Source organism: Octodon degus, unplaced genomic scaffold (genome assembly GCF_000260255.1).
Source record: "Octodon degus isolate 3935 unplaced genomic scaffold, OctDeg1.0 scaffold00014, whole genome shotgun sequence".
Classification (NCBI taxonomy): Eukaryota; Metazoa; Chordata; class Mammalia; order Rodentia; family Octodontidae; genus Octodon; species Octodon degus.
Window position 1 is genome coordinate 2,047,582 of NW_004524590.1, and position 14,592 is coordinate 2,062,173.

Genomic DNA, 14,592 nt, shown 5'->3' on the forward strand with positions numbered 1-14,592 from the left:
CACTCCTGAGAGAGAGGACACTCCTGACAGAGAAGACACTCCTGAGAGAGGACACTCCTGAGAGAGGACACTCCTGAGAGAGAGGACACTCCTGAGAGAGAAGACACTCCTAAGAGAGAGGACATTCCTGACAGAGAGGACACTCCTGAGAGAGGGTCCCCAAGCTGCTTCAGAGAGCTACAGAACAGGGTGAGAGTGCCAGAAGCCATGGGAGTGCTGTAAGGAGGGTTAGCAGCAATGTGTCTTTTACTTTAATAAAAAATTTAAATGCTCATCACATTTTCTGATTATACCTCCTGGATGGAGTAGCTGTGGCTTCCCTGGCCTTGTGACCAAGGGCCGAGTGTCCTGGGCCAAGTCTTTCTGAAGCACCAGGCTCTCGCCAGGGCCACAGGCAGGGTCCTGGCTCTCCTCTCCTGCAAGTGACCTTGGCTGTCCTGTACAGGAGGTAACAACTTGCCTAATGGTCCTGGTCTCCCACAGGCACCTCTGCCGGCCTTGCCATAGCCGCGAGAAGGCCAAGGGCTTGGGCAAGTACATCTGCCAGCGGTGCCACCTGGTCATCGATGAGCAGCCTCTCATGTTCAGAAACGACGCCTACCACCCGGACCACTTCAACTGTACCCACTGTGGGTAGGTGCCCAGCCTTTCCCCTGGTTGGGCAGGGGGGAGTAATGGAGGGGGGCAGGACTGTCATAGAGCAGGAGCAGCAGTGCAGCCGGGAGGTGGGCCAGGTGGACAGGGAGGCTTCCAGAGAGTTGGGTGCAGAGCTGCCAGGCAGGGACGGAGTGGGCTGGGAAGGGGCACAGTAGGAGGCTCCTCTCTGGCAGACTGCAGGGCCTGGGGCTGAGATGAAGGGAAGAGAAAGGGGTGGAGGGAGCAAGGGTCGCACTGGTATTAGAGAGGGGTGGGGGAGAGAGAAGATGCAGAACTGTCCCCGTGGGTCCCCTTCGTGCCTGGCCCAGACACCCAGTCTGCTTTGGAGGAGGAGGAGGCCTGAGAACAGACCTGTTTCTCAGAGGGCTCTGGGGACAGAACACAAATACCCTTCTGCTGGCCTGGGCGGGAAGTCTGTGCTCCAGGGCCTGTCTGGGTGCACACAGGAAGTCTGTAAGGAGGCCAGAGATCAGACGCACCACCGGCCTCTCAGCGCCTGGGGCCCATGGGCTGGAGGGGCTGGGGTAACCCTACAGAGGGGCAGGGTGGCACTTGGGGACTCCTGCTATCTTCCAGAAAAGAGCTGACTGCTGAGGCCCGGGAGCTGAAGGGGGAGCTCTACTGCCTGCCCTGTCATGACAAGATGGGCGTCCCCATCTGTGGAGCCTGCCGACGGCCCATTGAGGGGCGTGTGGTTAACGCACTGGGCAAGCAGTGGCACGTGGAGGTGAACAGGGCAGGGCTACAGGGCTTCTGGTGGGGGCCCGCTGGTTCCTAGTCTCTCTGTTGCACCTTGGCCAAGCTGGACCCTGGCTCCAGCAAGGACCTGCCCTCAGGCAATCCCTCTCCTATACCTCAGCCCACCCATGGGAACTGGGTGACCAGAACCCACAGGCCACAGTCAGGCAGAAAAGCCCATCTTTGCCTTCTTAGGATGATTCTAGAAGATTTCAGAGTCAGCAGAAAACCTGACCTTTATGCACATGGCCCTGTAGGCCTGGGGTTGATGGGCTTCTCGGGGAGGCATGTGGGTCACCTGGCACTTTCCCCAGACTGAAAGCTCTAATACCCTTATGCACTTGGCAAGGAGGTTTGTGTGCTTCAGAGGCCTGACTACCTCTGTGTGCAAAGCTGTGCTTTGGTGGCCTGTTTGAGAAAGTCCTTCAAGAAGCGGTGGGCCAGGGTGTGTCCTCACAGAACTCACCTGCTTCTCGGTGACCTGGGCTGTGGGGACACCAGAGGGGACATCCCCCTGACAACAGGGCAGCTCCCACCTGGGAGGGCCACTGTGCTCCAGCAGGCAGCTGGGGTCTTGTGCTGAAGTTGCTGAGTGGGGAGCCCAGGCCAGAGAGCACAGTGACATGGGATGTCACCACGGATGCACTCAAGTGTGTACCAGGGTCTCCTAAGCCCCTGGGCATCGGCAGAGGTGTCAGCCTCTCTGACAGCTGTGGGCTGGCCTGCCCTCTGCTCCTTGGCTCCTGGGGCTCCTGCTTGGCCTGACCAGCTGGTCACCTTCTGTCCCCTAGCATTTTGTGTGTGCCAAGTGTGAGAAGCCTTTCCTGGGACATCGGCACTATGAGAAGAAGGGCCTGGCCTACTGTGAGACCCACTACAACCAGGTAGGCCAGGGCAGTGACACTGGGGTGCGGGCTGTGGGTGCTTGAGGACAGGGGTGGGCTGGGTTGCCAGGTGTCCAGGCCTGAGGGCAGCTCTCTATTGCAAACCTCACATCAAAAACATGCCCTTTGGGCCCAGGGAGATGGCTCAGTGGTATAAGTGCTTCTCTGGCAAGCACAAGAGCCTGAGTTCAATCTTCAGTTCCAAAAAAAAAAATTAAAAAATTTTTTAAAAAATTCCAAAAACATGCCCTTTGGCCCAGACCTGTTGTAAGGGCGAATCAGATAGCAGTGTGAAGTCTGGGTTTGTGGGGTGACACTGCCTACCTCCCCTTGTCCCGCTGGTCTGGTACAGAAGGTTGGGGAGGCTGCCTCAAACCCCACTCTGTTGGGACACTAGCAGGAGCAGCACTGGGGAGCAGTGCCTTAGCAGGGTCCTCTGCAGAGGGACAGTGTGGGGCCCTGGGCTGTGCAGAAGATGCAGCCTAAAGCCTACTGACAGCTTGCTGTGTCCACAGCTCTTTGGGGACGTCTGCTACAACTGCAGTCACGTGATTGAGGGCGATGGTGAGTCCCCCGCATCCCCAGCTCTGCAGCTGCAGGCCCAGCTGGCCTTGGCCTCCCACAGCTGGGCCCGCGCAGGGCCTGCTAAGCCCCCTCTCCCCTCACAGTGGTGTCAGCCCTCAACAAGGCCTGGTGTGTGAACTGCTTCTCCTGCTCCACCTGCAACAGCAAGCTCACCCTGAAGTGAGTCATGGCTCCCTCGTGCACCAGGAACAAGGGGGAGGATCCCCATAGCCCCCCGTTTCTCAGCCACCTCTTGTATACGTTCTGTGGTCAGCCCTGGGGATGCAACCCAGACAGACAGGCACAGAGAGGGGCGGGAGCACATGCAAGGACTCTGGGCTTGGAGGAGGGATGTCATCCCAGCCTAGGGTACAACAGAGCAAAGGAAATATGTCAGATGGAAGGCTGCACCGGAAGCCTGCACAGGCGGGCTGGGAAGCGTGCTAGGCCCCAGGTTTCCCAAGGGCTGCAGAAAGCCATCGAGGATTCAGAAGCCTTAGTACCTGAGAGAAGCCCACAGGAAAGAAGGGTGGCCTGCCTGGGTCTGGCCTGCTGGCCAGAGGCAGCTTAGGATGGGGAAGCAGGAGCCCACTTTTGCCTCGGGGGCACTGTTGGGGCTCCGGGACATGGCCTGCTGGGCTTCACCTGCAGGAACAAGTTTGTGGAGTTTGACATGAAGCCTGTGTGTAAGAAGTGCTACGAGAAGTTCCCACTGGAGCTGAAGAAGCGGCTGAAGAAGCTGGCGGACCTGACCTCGCGCAAGGCCCAGCCCAAGCCTGTGGATGTGAACTCCACCTGAGAGCTCCTCCCACCCGCCGGCTTCCCTGTCGCCTCTCACGTCTCCGCGCACCCTGTAGCCCTGGCCTTCCTCAGCTGCCCTCCGTCTCTCCCCTTTCTACCTGTGTCTGCCCTCTGCGTGGTCATCTTCCCCTCTGCCAGCTCCTGTCTTCCTGTCTGCGTGGAGGCTGCGCCAGACTCAGCACCACAGCCTGGCCCCATGAGCTCCAGGGACAGCAGCAAATCGGGGCTGGGGCCGCCTGCTCCCACTTGGGCCACAGCTGCCCGCCCACACACCTGACCAGTCCTTGCCACAGAGGCCCTGGTGGCACCCACTGTCCCTGACAGCATGGGCCCCAGAGTGGTCCAGCTGTCTGCATGTGGTGGCCAGCAGGTCTCTGGGACACCCTCAGCCCGTAGCCACTCGCCATGAGGGTCTCTGGCCACACTGAACCAGAGAGCCTGCCATCCCCAATCTGGAGCGAGCTGGAAGGATGAGGCGGCTCCCTCCATCCCTCTGAACCCTACACTGCGTGGCGCCCAAGATCTGCTGTGCTTTCTCTCACCGCACCGCAAGCCACACTAAGCCTTTGGGTCCAGCTGGGGGCTGGAGGGCTAGAGGGCTGGGTTGGAAGGCAGCTCTTGCCTGCTTCAGGATGACCCTTCCCAGGGGCCAGCGTAGCCCTGGCTGAGGCTCCCACTCACACAATGAAGGCTGATCCACCACCAGCAGTGGCCTGGGTGCTTTGTGGGGGCCCACGTGGAGGAGGTGGCGTGGCCTCATGGGCTCTAGGCAGAGTCTACAGAAGGTGGAGCAGAGGTCAGACAGAAGGTGGAGAGCGCCTGGGCTCAGCCTGCCAATCCAGGGAGGCTGGCTGGTTGGGGGCGGGGCCCCCCAGAGGAAGCCGCAGGCAGGATCCTTGTGCTCCTCCACCCTGCCAGCAGGAGAGACACCCATGCTTGTACCCCTCCTCCCGGGAAGGAGAACAGTGAAGGAAGGCTCAAGGCAGGGCCCCGACAACAGAAAGGGAGGGAAGTGGGAGGGAGGGGACAGTGAGGCAGATGCAACCAGTGAAGTCACTCCTGGAGAATGCAGTTGTCACCTGTTTCCATGGAGTCAGCCCTCTGGGGACCAGGGCCTCTTAGGCCCTCCCTCACGTGGAACCCATCCTGCCCCTGCATGACATACGTCCACGCTGTGTGGGTTTTATTGAACGTTCAGAGGAGTCAGCCATCGTCACTGGAGGTCTGACGCTCCAGGGTCAGCGCTCAGGACGGGGTGTCTGGGTGCAGAATACAGTGGGCGTGTGGGAGAGAGTGTCGTGGAAGAGGCCAGGCCCTGAGCCGGAGGGCCCCAGGCAGGTGACTGGGCGGGCAGCGAGGGTCCACTCTTCCTAGGGGTTGGCCAGTGGCGGGCCCCGGGAGCCTCGCTGCTTATTCACCACACTCAGGAGCTGCTGCACGTAGGAGCTCAGCAGGTCGTCCATCTTGTAGCCCTGCGCAGGGGAGGTGCGGGCAGAGGTCATGCGGGGAGGGCCGAGTCTCGAGGAGGAGCGCCCTGCGCCACAAGCCTCCCCGCCTCTCCTGGGCCTCTGCCAGCCTAGGCGGGTCCTGGCCATCCACCCCTCAAGGCAAGCAACTCCCTGGTGGACAGCGCTCGCTCGTGGGCAAGACGGGCTCACCAGCGAGGTCTCGCACAGCAGGCGTTTGCTACTGCCCAGGCTCCCCAGCGCCATGTGGAAGTAGGTGCTGCCACTGCTCCAGCTGGAGAGCTTGGTGAAGGGGTAGGAGGCGAGCAGCTCCTGCGAGCAGAGGGGCACGTGGGTGGGGGCCACGCCGCGGCCGCTCGCTGCCTGCGGCCCTGGGCCAGCCCCGCCGGGCCGCTGCTCTACCTTGGTCTTGGGGTGGATGAGCAGCACCCCGTGTCTGTTGATGGCGATGAGGATGATATCCGGATAGGAGGGCTCCGAGGCTTGCTGCAGAGGGGTCAGCGGTCACAGCCCGGCCTGGCGCCAGGTGGCGCCCCTCCACGAGCACCTTACGTGCCACCCCCACATGCTGCCCAAGGCACGCGCAGGCACACGCTCCTCCCAAGGCTGGTGGCCTGCCCCGTGCTGGAGCGCTCCTGGGGCCGGGCTGGGTGGCCCTGGGGAGGAGGCCTACCTTCACCTCAAAGAAGGCCGAGCCAAAGGTGGGCCAGCGGCAGATGTACTTGAGGAAGGCCACCTTGGCCTCCTGCACCGTCTGGTTCCGGTGCTTGCTGCACTCGAGGAGAAGGCTCTAGGGGAGGAGGAGCCATGAGGGCCCAGGTGGGGGGCCCTGCCTACACGGGGCAGATGGGTACTCTGCCTGAGGTTGGGTACCCCAGAGGCCCTGGCTGCCCATGCGGTCTGGGGGGGGGCAGTGTGAGGAGGGTGTGAGGTACGCAGCCCCCTGCCCACCCCAGCGGTATGCCTGTGGTGCCCAGGCAGGGTCCTGGCAGGGCAGTGGGCTGAGGTCCCGCCCGCGCCTCCTGAGACCTTTCTCCACTCCTCTGAGGACATCAGTCGTGTGAGGTTCTCAGGCACCAGATCCCTCAGGATCTTGGGGACGTTCGCCAGCTGGGACTGGTCATTGTCAAACTGAGCCTTGTAGATGAGGCCAGCCAGGTGGGTGGCATCTTCCCGGGAGCACTTGTGGAACCCACGTAGGTACTTGGGCAGTTCCTGAGCAGTGGACATGACAGGCCTCAGGCTGCCAGCCCACCCTGCAGCTGCACGTGAAGGTGAAGGGGCCTGGGGTGTCAGGGGACTGAGCAGGCCGGAGGCTGAGATCTGTGGGCATGAGGGCGGGGCTCCCGAGTGGGCCCGTGGAGGCTGCATCCATGTGCGTGTGGTTGGCCTCCTGGGCAAGGCCTGCTGGCCACAGTCAGTTGTGCATCGGGTGCGAGCAGACACGCTGTGTCTGGGTCCCGCTGAGCACCACTCCTGGTTCCAGAGCCCTCAGGAGCCAGGCCTGCCCACTTCATGGCCCTGTTGCTGGTCCCCACCCTGGCTGCTGCCTGTCCCGTGGCTCAAGGGTGGCTGCGGCGGCAGTGGCCTTTGGTACCTGGTGGTAATGCAGTATGGTGTCCGCGTTCACATCCTTCCCTGGGACCACGCTGAGCCACAGTTTCCGCATAAAGTATACCTGGTAGGGGAGCGTCGCCGGGGCCCCTGGGCGAGGGGCGGCAGTGGGCACCAGGCTTGTCCCTCAGGCCAGCACTGGCTCCCTCCTGCCTCCCTCCCTCAGCCTCCTTGCTCCTCTGCTGCTCTGTGCCCTCGCGGAGAGAGCAGGGACACCTCCTCCTGGGGTGTTCCCACACCTCCCATGGAAATGGCCCCAGGTGTCCCTTGTCACCCTGGGCACAGCCCCTGTGTGTTCACAGACACACAGGCAATGAGTAAATGAAAGGGATGGGGTGCCGAGGAGGTGCCGGAGCCTGACAGTCCCACCCCGGCCCTCCTCCCTGTCCCTTGGCCTCCACATAGCCCCGCACCTTCTTTCTGGGGCTTGTTCTTCCTCACCCAGTCAGACACCTGCCTCAGGGAGTCGAAGAAGAAGTCTCCTTCCTTCTGGCTGATGACCTGGGGTGGGAAGGGACAGAGGACAGCAGGTGGGGTGGCTTCCAGGGTCCAACAACCACGCACACTGGCCTGGTACGCAGGGCTCAGTCGGGGTCAGAATGGGACTGCTGGTAGCTGGTGAGTGGGAGTCAGGGCAGCTGCGAGAAGCCCCCTTCCCCCAGACAGCCCCAGCTGTGAGGGTCTGGGCTGCACAGCTGTGCTGCACAGGCTGAGGTCCACCTGGTGTCTCTCCAGCCCCGGCCCGCCAGCTGTGCACCTTATCTGCAATCTTGATGAAGAGGCTGCAGCCTTCCCAGGAGGCCAGCTGCAGCCGTGCGGCGACGGCCTCACACACCTCTCGCACCCGGTTGTTGGGGCCCACCTCCAGCATCTGGGCAGAGAACAGCGGGTAAGGCCCAGGGCCAGAGCAGGGCCAGGCTGCTCCTGGAGGCTGTCATGGACCTCACTGCTTGGCATGTGTGCTCCTGTGTGACCGAGGACGGCCCTCCCTTCAGAAAGCTGTCTGGATCGCCACACTGCTGGTGTGGGCCTCGGACCTACCCAGTAGGCCTGGCCTTTGGAATGGCTATGAGAGCCTGCAGCCAGACTGTTAGCGGGACGTGACTGTCCCCAAGACTGGAGAGAGGGTGAGGGCAGCACCGAGGCCACCCAGTCCCTTGGCCCCTCGTTCTTTGCTGCCTCTCAGCCATGGCCTCTTGGTCACCACCTCTATCTCAGGACATATCCAACCTGGGCCCCTGCCCATGGTCCCTGAATGGACCAAAGGCCCTGACACCCCAAACCCTGGGACTCTACCTTGCTGCCCACCCTTTTGGCCTCCTTGCCTGTGTCCTTGGCCTGGCTGCCTTGGAACAGTCAATGGCAGTCCCCCCTCAGTCCTCACCCTCTGCCTGTTTCCTCAGGGCAGTGCTCCCTGGGCTGGCTGGAGCCACTGGGGGTGGGTGCAGGAAGTGGTGACCCTGCAAGGAGGCCCCCCTGCCCAGTGAGCAGGGAGCAGGCTGGGTAGGGGAGAAGCTGAGTGAGCACCGAGCCGGGGACCCACCTCGCTGGTGTCGTTAGGAAAGTAGACCTCATGGCAGATTCGGGAGATGCTCTTCTCAGCGGCGTCCACCTCGACCTGATGTGGGGGCTGCTTCCGGGGCCCTGTCCTGAGCAGAAAAGTGCTGGATGAAGGGGCCGCTATCCCTGCCCCTACCTCCCCAGGGCTCCTAAGCCAGATGCCAGAGCAAGAACCCCAAGTGACTACTGCAGGGGAGGGTGGGCACCGGCCCCTCACACTTCCAGGTGAACCTGGCATGTGCCTGAGTGGCGGTCATAATGGAAGTTGGCCTGTCTGACTCCCAAAGACCCAGATCTGAAGCAGCCCAGAGACCTGAGGCCTGAGTGCCTGGGTGAGGAAGGGCAGGCGTCTCATGCACCATGACACTACGCAGGGTGGGCAGGGACTCCGACAGGGCCTCTTGAAGAGTCCCTGCCCTCTTTGTGGGCATAGCTGCCACAGACACATGGCCATAGGTCACCCACCTCCCCCCAGCCACAGGACTCAGGTGGAGTGCAGAATGAGCCAGCATAGGAAGACCCTCTGCCGTGGAGGGTGGGAAACGGCATGCAGACCACGGGGACAGGCCTCTGGCCTTGGCCACCACGTGGGCCCCAGCGGCTCCCCTGTCCCTGGGCAGTGGTGGTGGGGCAGGGGCACTGTAGGCAGGGCGCCTCCCACTGAGCCTGCCGAAGTCCACCCTTGCTGCCTGCCTGGGGCCTCACCTTTCTCCCTCCACCCGGTGGCTCAGGGCCTGGTTCCACCCCCAAACTGAAATCAGTTTTGGAAGAGAATGCGAGTCCACCCCGCTGCAGGCCTCCCCCTGCACCATGAGATCCTGGGGCACTGGGTGGGCCCCAGGGTGATCCTCTGAGGTGTGAGGCAGTGGCTCACCTCAGGACCCTCTGGATGCGGCGGCTGCAGTCGGGAGCCAGCTTCTGCTTCCTCCGAGAGTCTATGAACTTCTGGGCGTGAGGCAGCAGTGCTTTGCCAGGAGGGAAGAGGCCCGTGCAGAGCCACAGCAGCCGCCATCCGCGCTCCTCACTGTGCCTGCAAGGGGCACCAGTCAGTAGGAGGGATGCCTCCCAGGGGACCTCAGGAGCAGTGATGTGCAGGTCTGCCTGGGGCTGGAGGTCTGGGCCCAGCCAAGGGAGGAGCAAGGGAGCCCTGCCTGCACCCACATCACAGGGCTGTCACCCCTTGGAATGGGGCGGACTTCCATTGTGCTTGTTTCACAGATGCTGAGGTTTAGAGAGGCCAAAGCCCACCTCAGTCATATGCAGAGTGGGAAGAGTGGGCAGGGTCAGGCAGGACTACTCTTCGCTGACATCCCCAGGATGTGAAGAGGGCAGGCCAGGGCTGCAGCCCCTCCCCACCGCCATGGCTGCCTGGCAGGGTTCAGCACGGCCAGAGGCGCTTCTGCCCAGGCAGTGGGCGGGGCCCTCCACCCTGCTGTCCCAGCCGACCTGTTGGGGTTGTGAGTCAGCTGCTTGAGGATCTGGCAGTAGACCTCGTCCTGCAGGGCTGGCTCCTGCAGGGCTGATGAAAAGACCTGGTCGGTGAGCTGCAGGGCGGGCCAGGCCTGCCGGGAGGGGTAGTCGCCTGTGTACTTGAGGATGGGTGCAGCTGTCAAGGACGACAGGGCTGGAGGCCCCAGGCTGAGCCCTGGTCCTGACCCTGGCAGCTGCCCAGTGCTGACCCCACACTGATCCCCGACCCAGCCATGCTGGGCCCTGTGGAGCCTACAGGGAGCTGGTGCTGGCTCGCGCTGTGCTCTGTGGGTTCAGGAGGGGACTCGGATGCCGGTGCTCGAGACTGGAGGGCAGGGAGGGCAGCGACAGGAAAGGATATCAAGGAAGATCTGGCAGGCGGCATCCCGAAGGTCGGCTTTGTCATGGACACGCTTGAGTAGTGGCTGCCGCAGGGGCTCCAAGGAGTAGGACCACAGGTGGCCCTGGGTGCGGGCCAGGGGTATCATGGCTCTGCTGATGGTCTCCTTTTCTGGGGCCCTGCAGGGAGGAAAGCTGGTGTGAGGGCTGTGCAGTCCTTGGCTACCGTGTGACCCCCCAGGGTGACTGTGGGAGCAGCAGAGGGTCCCGCCTGCCACGAGGCCCTGCTGGCTCTGCCTCAGCCTGGGGAGTGTGGTGGGCTGTCGCTGCCCCACTGCCTCCTTGCAGCCCTCAGGCATGGAGAGGCACCTGAAGAATTCGTAGGAGAACTCTTCCAGGGTGTGAGGCTTCTCCTTGGGCAGCTCCTCAGGCAGTGGCTCCTCGGGCCCCTCCTGGGCTGCCAGCTTCCTCTTCTCGGGTGACATGGCCAGCAAGCTCTGTCGGGGCACAGGCCGGTGGGTACCCAGCAGCTACTCGCATGAGGCTTTTTCCTTAGACTGTGTGGGTTTGGCTCCCTCCATGACAGGAGGCTTCAACTACAGGCTGGGTCGGCCTTGGCTTCCTCTGCCTCACCTGCAGGGTGACCTAGCCCTGGGGACACCCCCTCTGAGTTGTTTTCCATTGGTGCCAGTGGCTGTGGAATCAGGCCAGGCCAATTCTCAGTGGTGGCCACCCTGGGCCCCTCAGCACCCCCGTAGCCCTTCCCAAGGGCACGCTCCTCAAGGGCACTCTTAATGCCTTGAGCCTTGCAGGCCTGAGCCCACTTCACCTCCTCAGGGATGGCCCCAACAGGGAGAGCCCCACCCTACATGCGTCCCCACAGCAACTAGTGCTGCTTTCTAGTGCACTGTGCACTCCGTCGCCAGTTTGTCTGCTGTCCCTGAGGACTGGAGTGGCTGCTGAATTCATCCCTGCACCCAGGCACACGGCACATGGGGCACTCCGTTACCCGTGTGCTAAAAGGGCTGTCCAAAAGGTGCGGTGGCTCTTGGGTGGCAGGGGCCTCAGGCACACTGGGGCAATGGGGTCATTTGAAAGCAAGGCTCAGGCTGGGCTAACGAGTTGTCTTTGGCTCATACCCATAGCAGGAGAGGGGCACAGTCTGCCTTCAAGAGGCACCTACTAAGTGGCAGCACAGAGTTCTGCACAAACACCATGCCTGCTTCACAGTCAGCCCCGGAGACAGGCTGGGCAGGGGCACAGGCTGATGGGGAGGCCCCTTGGCTGGGCACCCAGCTGTGCCTGCTGGGCAGAAGTGAGTGTGTCACTCACTAGCAGCTGAGCAGAGGGCTTGACCACTGTGGGGATGGCGTAGAGGCAGGTCGTGGGCACCAGCCCTGTTTTGCCTGTCCTGTCATTCTGGCCCAGCGTCCAGTTCTCAGAGGTCAGCAGTCCTTGCTTCTTGGTCAGGATCAGCAAGTCCCCCTTCTTGAAGGGCAGGAGGGTGACATCTTCTATAGGTCCGGGCCACATATACAGGGACAAGGAAGCTATATTACTTGAGGACTCTGCAGGAGCCTAGGGCTATGCTGGCTTTCATGGGAGTCTCACTAGGCGCTGAGGAAACTGGGGCACAGAGCGTGGCTTAAAGGTCACTTGGGAGAAAGTTGTGCCTGTCACTGCTGCCCTTTGAGCTCTGACCTTGGCCCTGAGCCAGGCTGCAAGGTGGCCTGAGAGCCCACTCCCCCATCTGCAGGATGGAGACAGGCGCTGTCTTGCCCTCTAGTGGCTGTGAATTCTGGGTGCTGCTTCTCACTCCCCTCCTTGTGTGTCCCAATCCCCTCTCCTCAGTCCTGGCATGAAGTGCCCCTGTGCCTCGAAGGCAGGGGCTTGTCACTCCTGCTGTGGCCGCCCCGCAGCTCTGGCTGGTGCGGCCCTGGCAGAGCTTCCTTCTCTATGTAATGGAATGAGGAGGTGGCTGTGGGGCCCCAGCGGGGTCGGTCCCGCCCAGGCTTCTGCAAGCCCGGCTGGCTTGGCAGGCTTGAGACCACCTCCTGCAGCACCCCCAGTGCCCAGTCTGTAGGAGAGGCAACAGTGGCCAACGGGAGGCTGGGCCTTGCTCAACACCAGCCTGCAGTGTGGGGACCCGGCTCTCCTTCCCTCCGCATGGTCTCTGAGCCTGCTCCGCACCATGTGCTGCCGTGGTGCAGATGGGCCAGCGCCCCCCTCTGAGCAGGACAGCCCCCCAGTGGGCACCTGTGGCCTTCCGGTCCTGCAGGGCCATGGCGAACACGGACCTCTCCTTCAGGCCCTCCAGAAAGAGCGCCACCAGCTCGGCGATGGCCACGCTGCTGGGAGTGGTGAACTCGTACTCTTCCCCACGCAGAGTCGAGAGCAGCAGTCTCTGCCCGCCCCGGGCCGCCCTGTGGGGGTGGGGAGCGCGGCATGAAGAGAGACCTCTCTGCCTCTCCCGGGCTCAGCCCCTCCACTGTCTGGAAGGCAGCCCTTGAGCCAGGGGAACTTCTCTGGGAGCACTTGGGGGCCAGACGCTGAGCCTGGCTTGGCCCCAGCCCCAGACACCACTGTGGGCAGCAGACAGGAACCACCAGGGCTTGGGGCTCGGGAGTGTGGGCTGGGCTCTGGACCAGGGCACTGCAAGGAACAGCACGCCGTGGGGAGGGGCTGGCTCTGCTGCGGCGCCACCCTCTGCCCCCGCCAGCATCCTGGCTCGGAGTGCCTCACTTTCCTCACTGGCAGAACAGCGTTGCCATGAGGACTTCGGGGCAGCCAAGCGCTGTCCAGCACAGTCAGCCTTGGTGAACAGCAGCCAGCGTGCCCCCAGCTGTCCACTGGTGGTGACAACTAAAATAGTCACACCATACTGGGCAGGCCTTCGCCTGGGACATGGTAGGACTTCTTGAAAGCCTTGGAAGAGTTCCGGGAGCCAGGAGCCAGGACAGCCCTGCTGCTGGTCCCTCTCTTCTTTTGGAGATGAGCCGTCTGTCCTTTGTGGCCAGCTCTCACCCATGAGCAGGGAAGGAGCCTGCTAAGTGAGTGCCCAGTTGCTGAGCTCCATCACCTTCCCAGTCGGCCTGGGATTCATGCAGAAGCAGAGGTCCAAATGCTACACCTGGAATAGGGTGGGGTGGCACAGTATCCCCAAGTCTGGTGGTGACTGTGCATGTTGGTCCTTATCGCTGTACTCTGGCCAGCTTCGGGGGCAATGTCAACACTTTTCCTGTTCCAAAGACTCAGTTGGTGAAGCAAGTGAGAAGGGGGAAGAGGCCCTCACCTGTTGGTGACCACACTTGTGACTTCTGGGAAGGAGAGTTCCAGCACTGTCCTCTCCCGCTGGTCCAGAAAGTGCAGCCCCTTCCAGTTGATGGCCAAGACCAGCTGTGTCTTGGGGAGGCGGGGCCCTGGCCGGAGAGACCCAGAGTGAGGGCTGCACTGGCCTGGTGCCCAGCCCATGCCCCTCACCCTTGCAGAGCCATTACCAGAGAGCGTGGTGACTTCAAAGAGCCGAGAGAAGAGCAGTGGCCACTGCAGGCGGGCGGCGTCCACTACCTGCTGCCGCACCACCAGCGCTGTTGCTCCCGTCTTGGTGTATGAGGCCTACGGGGGGATCCTGGGGTCACTGCCATCACCTGGTCTCCTGTAGCTAGTTCCTTGCTCCATGTGTAGGGTGATTATTTGAGAGATCATTTTGTGAAGCCTCTACCTTATAGAAGGCCAGGCCTGGCAAAGGGTGCTCTGGGGATGTTCCAGGGTTGGCCCAGCCCTACTGGGCCCTGGAGGATATTGCCTCAGGAGGAGCCTGCAGAAGGGCAGCAGGCCTTCCTCTCATCAGCAGCACTGTGCCAGGGCTCTGGGCATGGCTGCTGCCAGCTGTGCTTCAGCATAGAAGGCTCTGCCTGTCCATGAGCCAGTGTGCCTGCAGCCCCCTCCTGGGCCTTGGAACGGTTTGGATCTTAGATGCACCCCAAGGCCCTGGTGCTGTTGGGAGGCGGTACCAATGCAGGAGGAGGGTCTGGGCAAAGGAAGCGGCGAGGCTGCTGGGCTGGGCCCAGGCAGAGACATCATCCCCACCCCTTCTGGGTGCTGTGCAGTCGCTGCTTTGCCACACCACGTGCTCCCTGCCACGAAGGAGGGACTGGCTCTAAAACAGTCAGTGAACCATGGACTGAACCCTCGGACACCTGGGACAAAACGAACCTGCCCCCCTTTTCAATCTCTGGCATCTAGGCACAGTGGTGAAAATCTTGCCAGTGGGTGCCCGTGGCTCTGGCTGCAGGCATGAGACCAGCCGGCTGTGTGGCCCTGAGTCTTAGGACCTCCCTCTTTTACTTCTCCAGGGTTCTTCGACATATTTGGGAGCCTCCTTCATGGCTCCCTCTCGCCTTCCTCCCTCTCCTGCCTCCTCCTCTGGCTTGCCTCCCTCTCCTGCCTCCTCCTCTGGCTCGCCTCCCTCTCCTGCCTCCTCCTCTGGCTCGCCTCCC

At 62.3% G+C, this 14,592-nt stretch overlaps 2 protein-coding genes across 9 annotated transcripts in view; one reads left to right on the forward strand and one right to left on the reverse strand.

The window, feature by feature from the left end:
* Lims2 (LIM zinc finger domain containing 2) overlaps positions 1 to 4,349 on the forward strand; it is a 60,220-nt gene extending 55,871 nt beyond the window's left edge. For all 8 annotated transcript variants that reach the window (XM_023709779.1, XM_023709780.1, XM_004626320.2 and 5 more), the window contains 6 exons: positions 484 to 633; positions 1,234 to 1,384; positions 2,187 to 2,279; positions 2,795 to 2,843; positions 2,948 to 3,023; positions 3,495 to 4,349. In XM_023709779.1, the coding sequence (XP_023565547.1) occupies positions 484 to 633; positions 1,234 to 1,384; positions 2,187 to 2,279; positions 2,795 to 2,843; positions 2,948 to 3,023; positions 3,495 to 3,642 (667 nt within the window). In that variant the 3' untranslated portion in view covers positions 3,643 to 4,349. The remainder of the gene's footprint in view (positions 1 to 483; positions 634 to 1,233; positions 1,385 to 2,186; positions 2,280 to 2,794; positions 2,844 to 2,947; positions 3,024 to 3,494) is intronic.
* A 397-nt stretch (positions 4,350 to 4,746) lies between these two features.
* The window catches only part of Myo7b (myosin VIIB), a 91,667-nt gene continuing 81,821 nt past the window's right edge, over positions 4,747 to 14,592 (reverse strand). The window contains exons 32-48 of the mRNA XM_023709719.1: positions 13,591 to 13,708; positions 13,386 to 13,512; positions 12,350 to 12,516; positions 11,426 to 11,607; positions 10,463 to 10,590; positions 10,116 to 10,273; positions 9,731 to 9,884; positions 9,159 to 9,314; positions 8,268 to 8,373; positions 7,482 to 7,595; positions 7,138 to 7,225; positions 6,708 to 6,814; positions 6,140 to 6,325; positions 5,784 to 5,900; positions 5,513 to 5,596; positions 5,303 to 5,422; positions 4,747 to 5,116 (exon numbers count right to left, since the gene is read on the reverse strand). Coding sequence (XP_023565487.1) covers positions 5,015 to 5,116; positions 5,303 to 5,422; positions 5,513 to 5,596; positions 5,784 to 5,900; positions 6,140 to 6,325; positions 6,708 to 6,814; positions 7,138 to 7,225; positions 7,482 to 7,595; positions 8,268 to 8,373; positions 9,159 to 9,314; positions 9,731 to 9,884; positions 10,116 to 10,273; positions 10,463 to 10,590; positions 11,426 to 11,607; positions 12,350 to 12,516; positions 13,386 to 13,512; positions 13,591 to 13,708 — 2,214 coding nt within the window. The 3' untranslated portion in view covers positions 4,747 to 5,014. The remainder of the gene's footprint in view (positions 5,117 to 5,302; positions 5,423 to 5,512; positions 5,597 to 5,783; positions 5,901 to 6,139; positions 6,326 to 6,707; positions 6,815 to 7,137; positions 7,226 to 7,481; positions 7,596 to 8,267; positions 8,374 to 9,158; positions 9,315 to 9,730; positions 9,885 to 10,115; positions 10,274 to 10,462; positions 10,591 to 11,425; positions 11,608 to 12,349; positions 12,517 to 13,385; positions 13,513 to 13,590; positions 13,709 to 14,592) is intronic.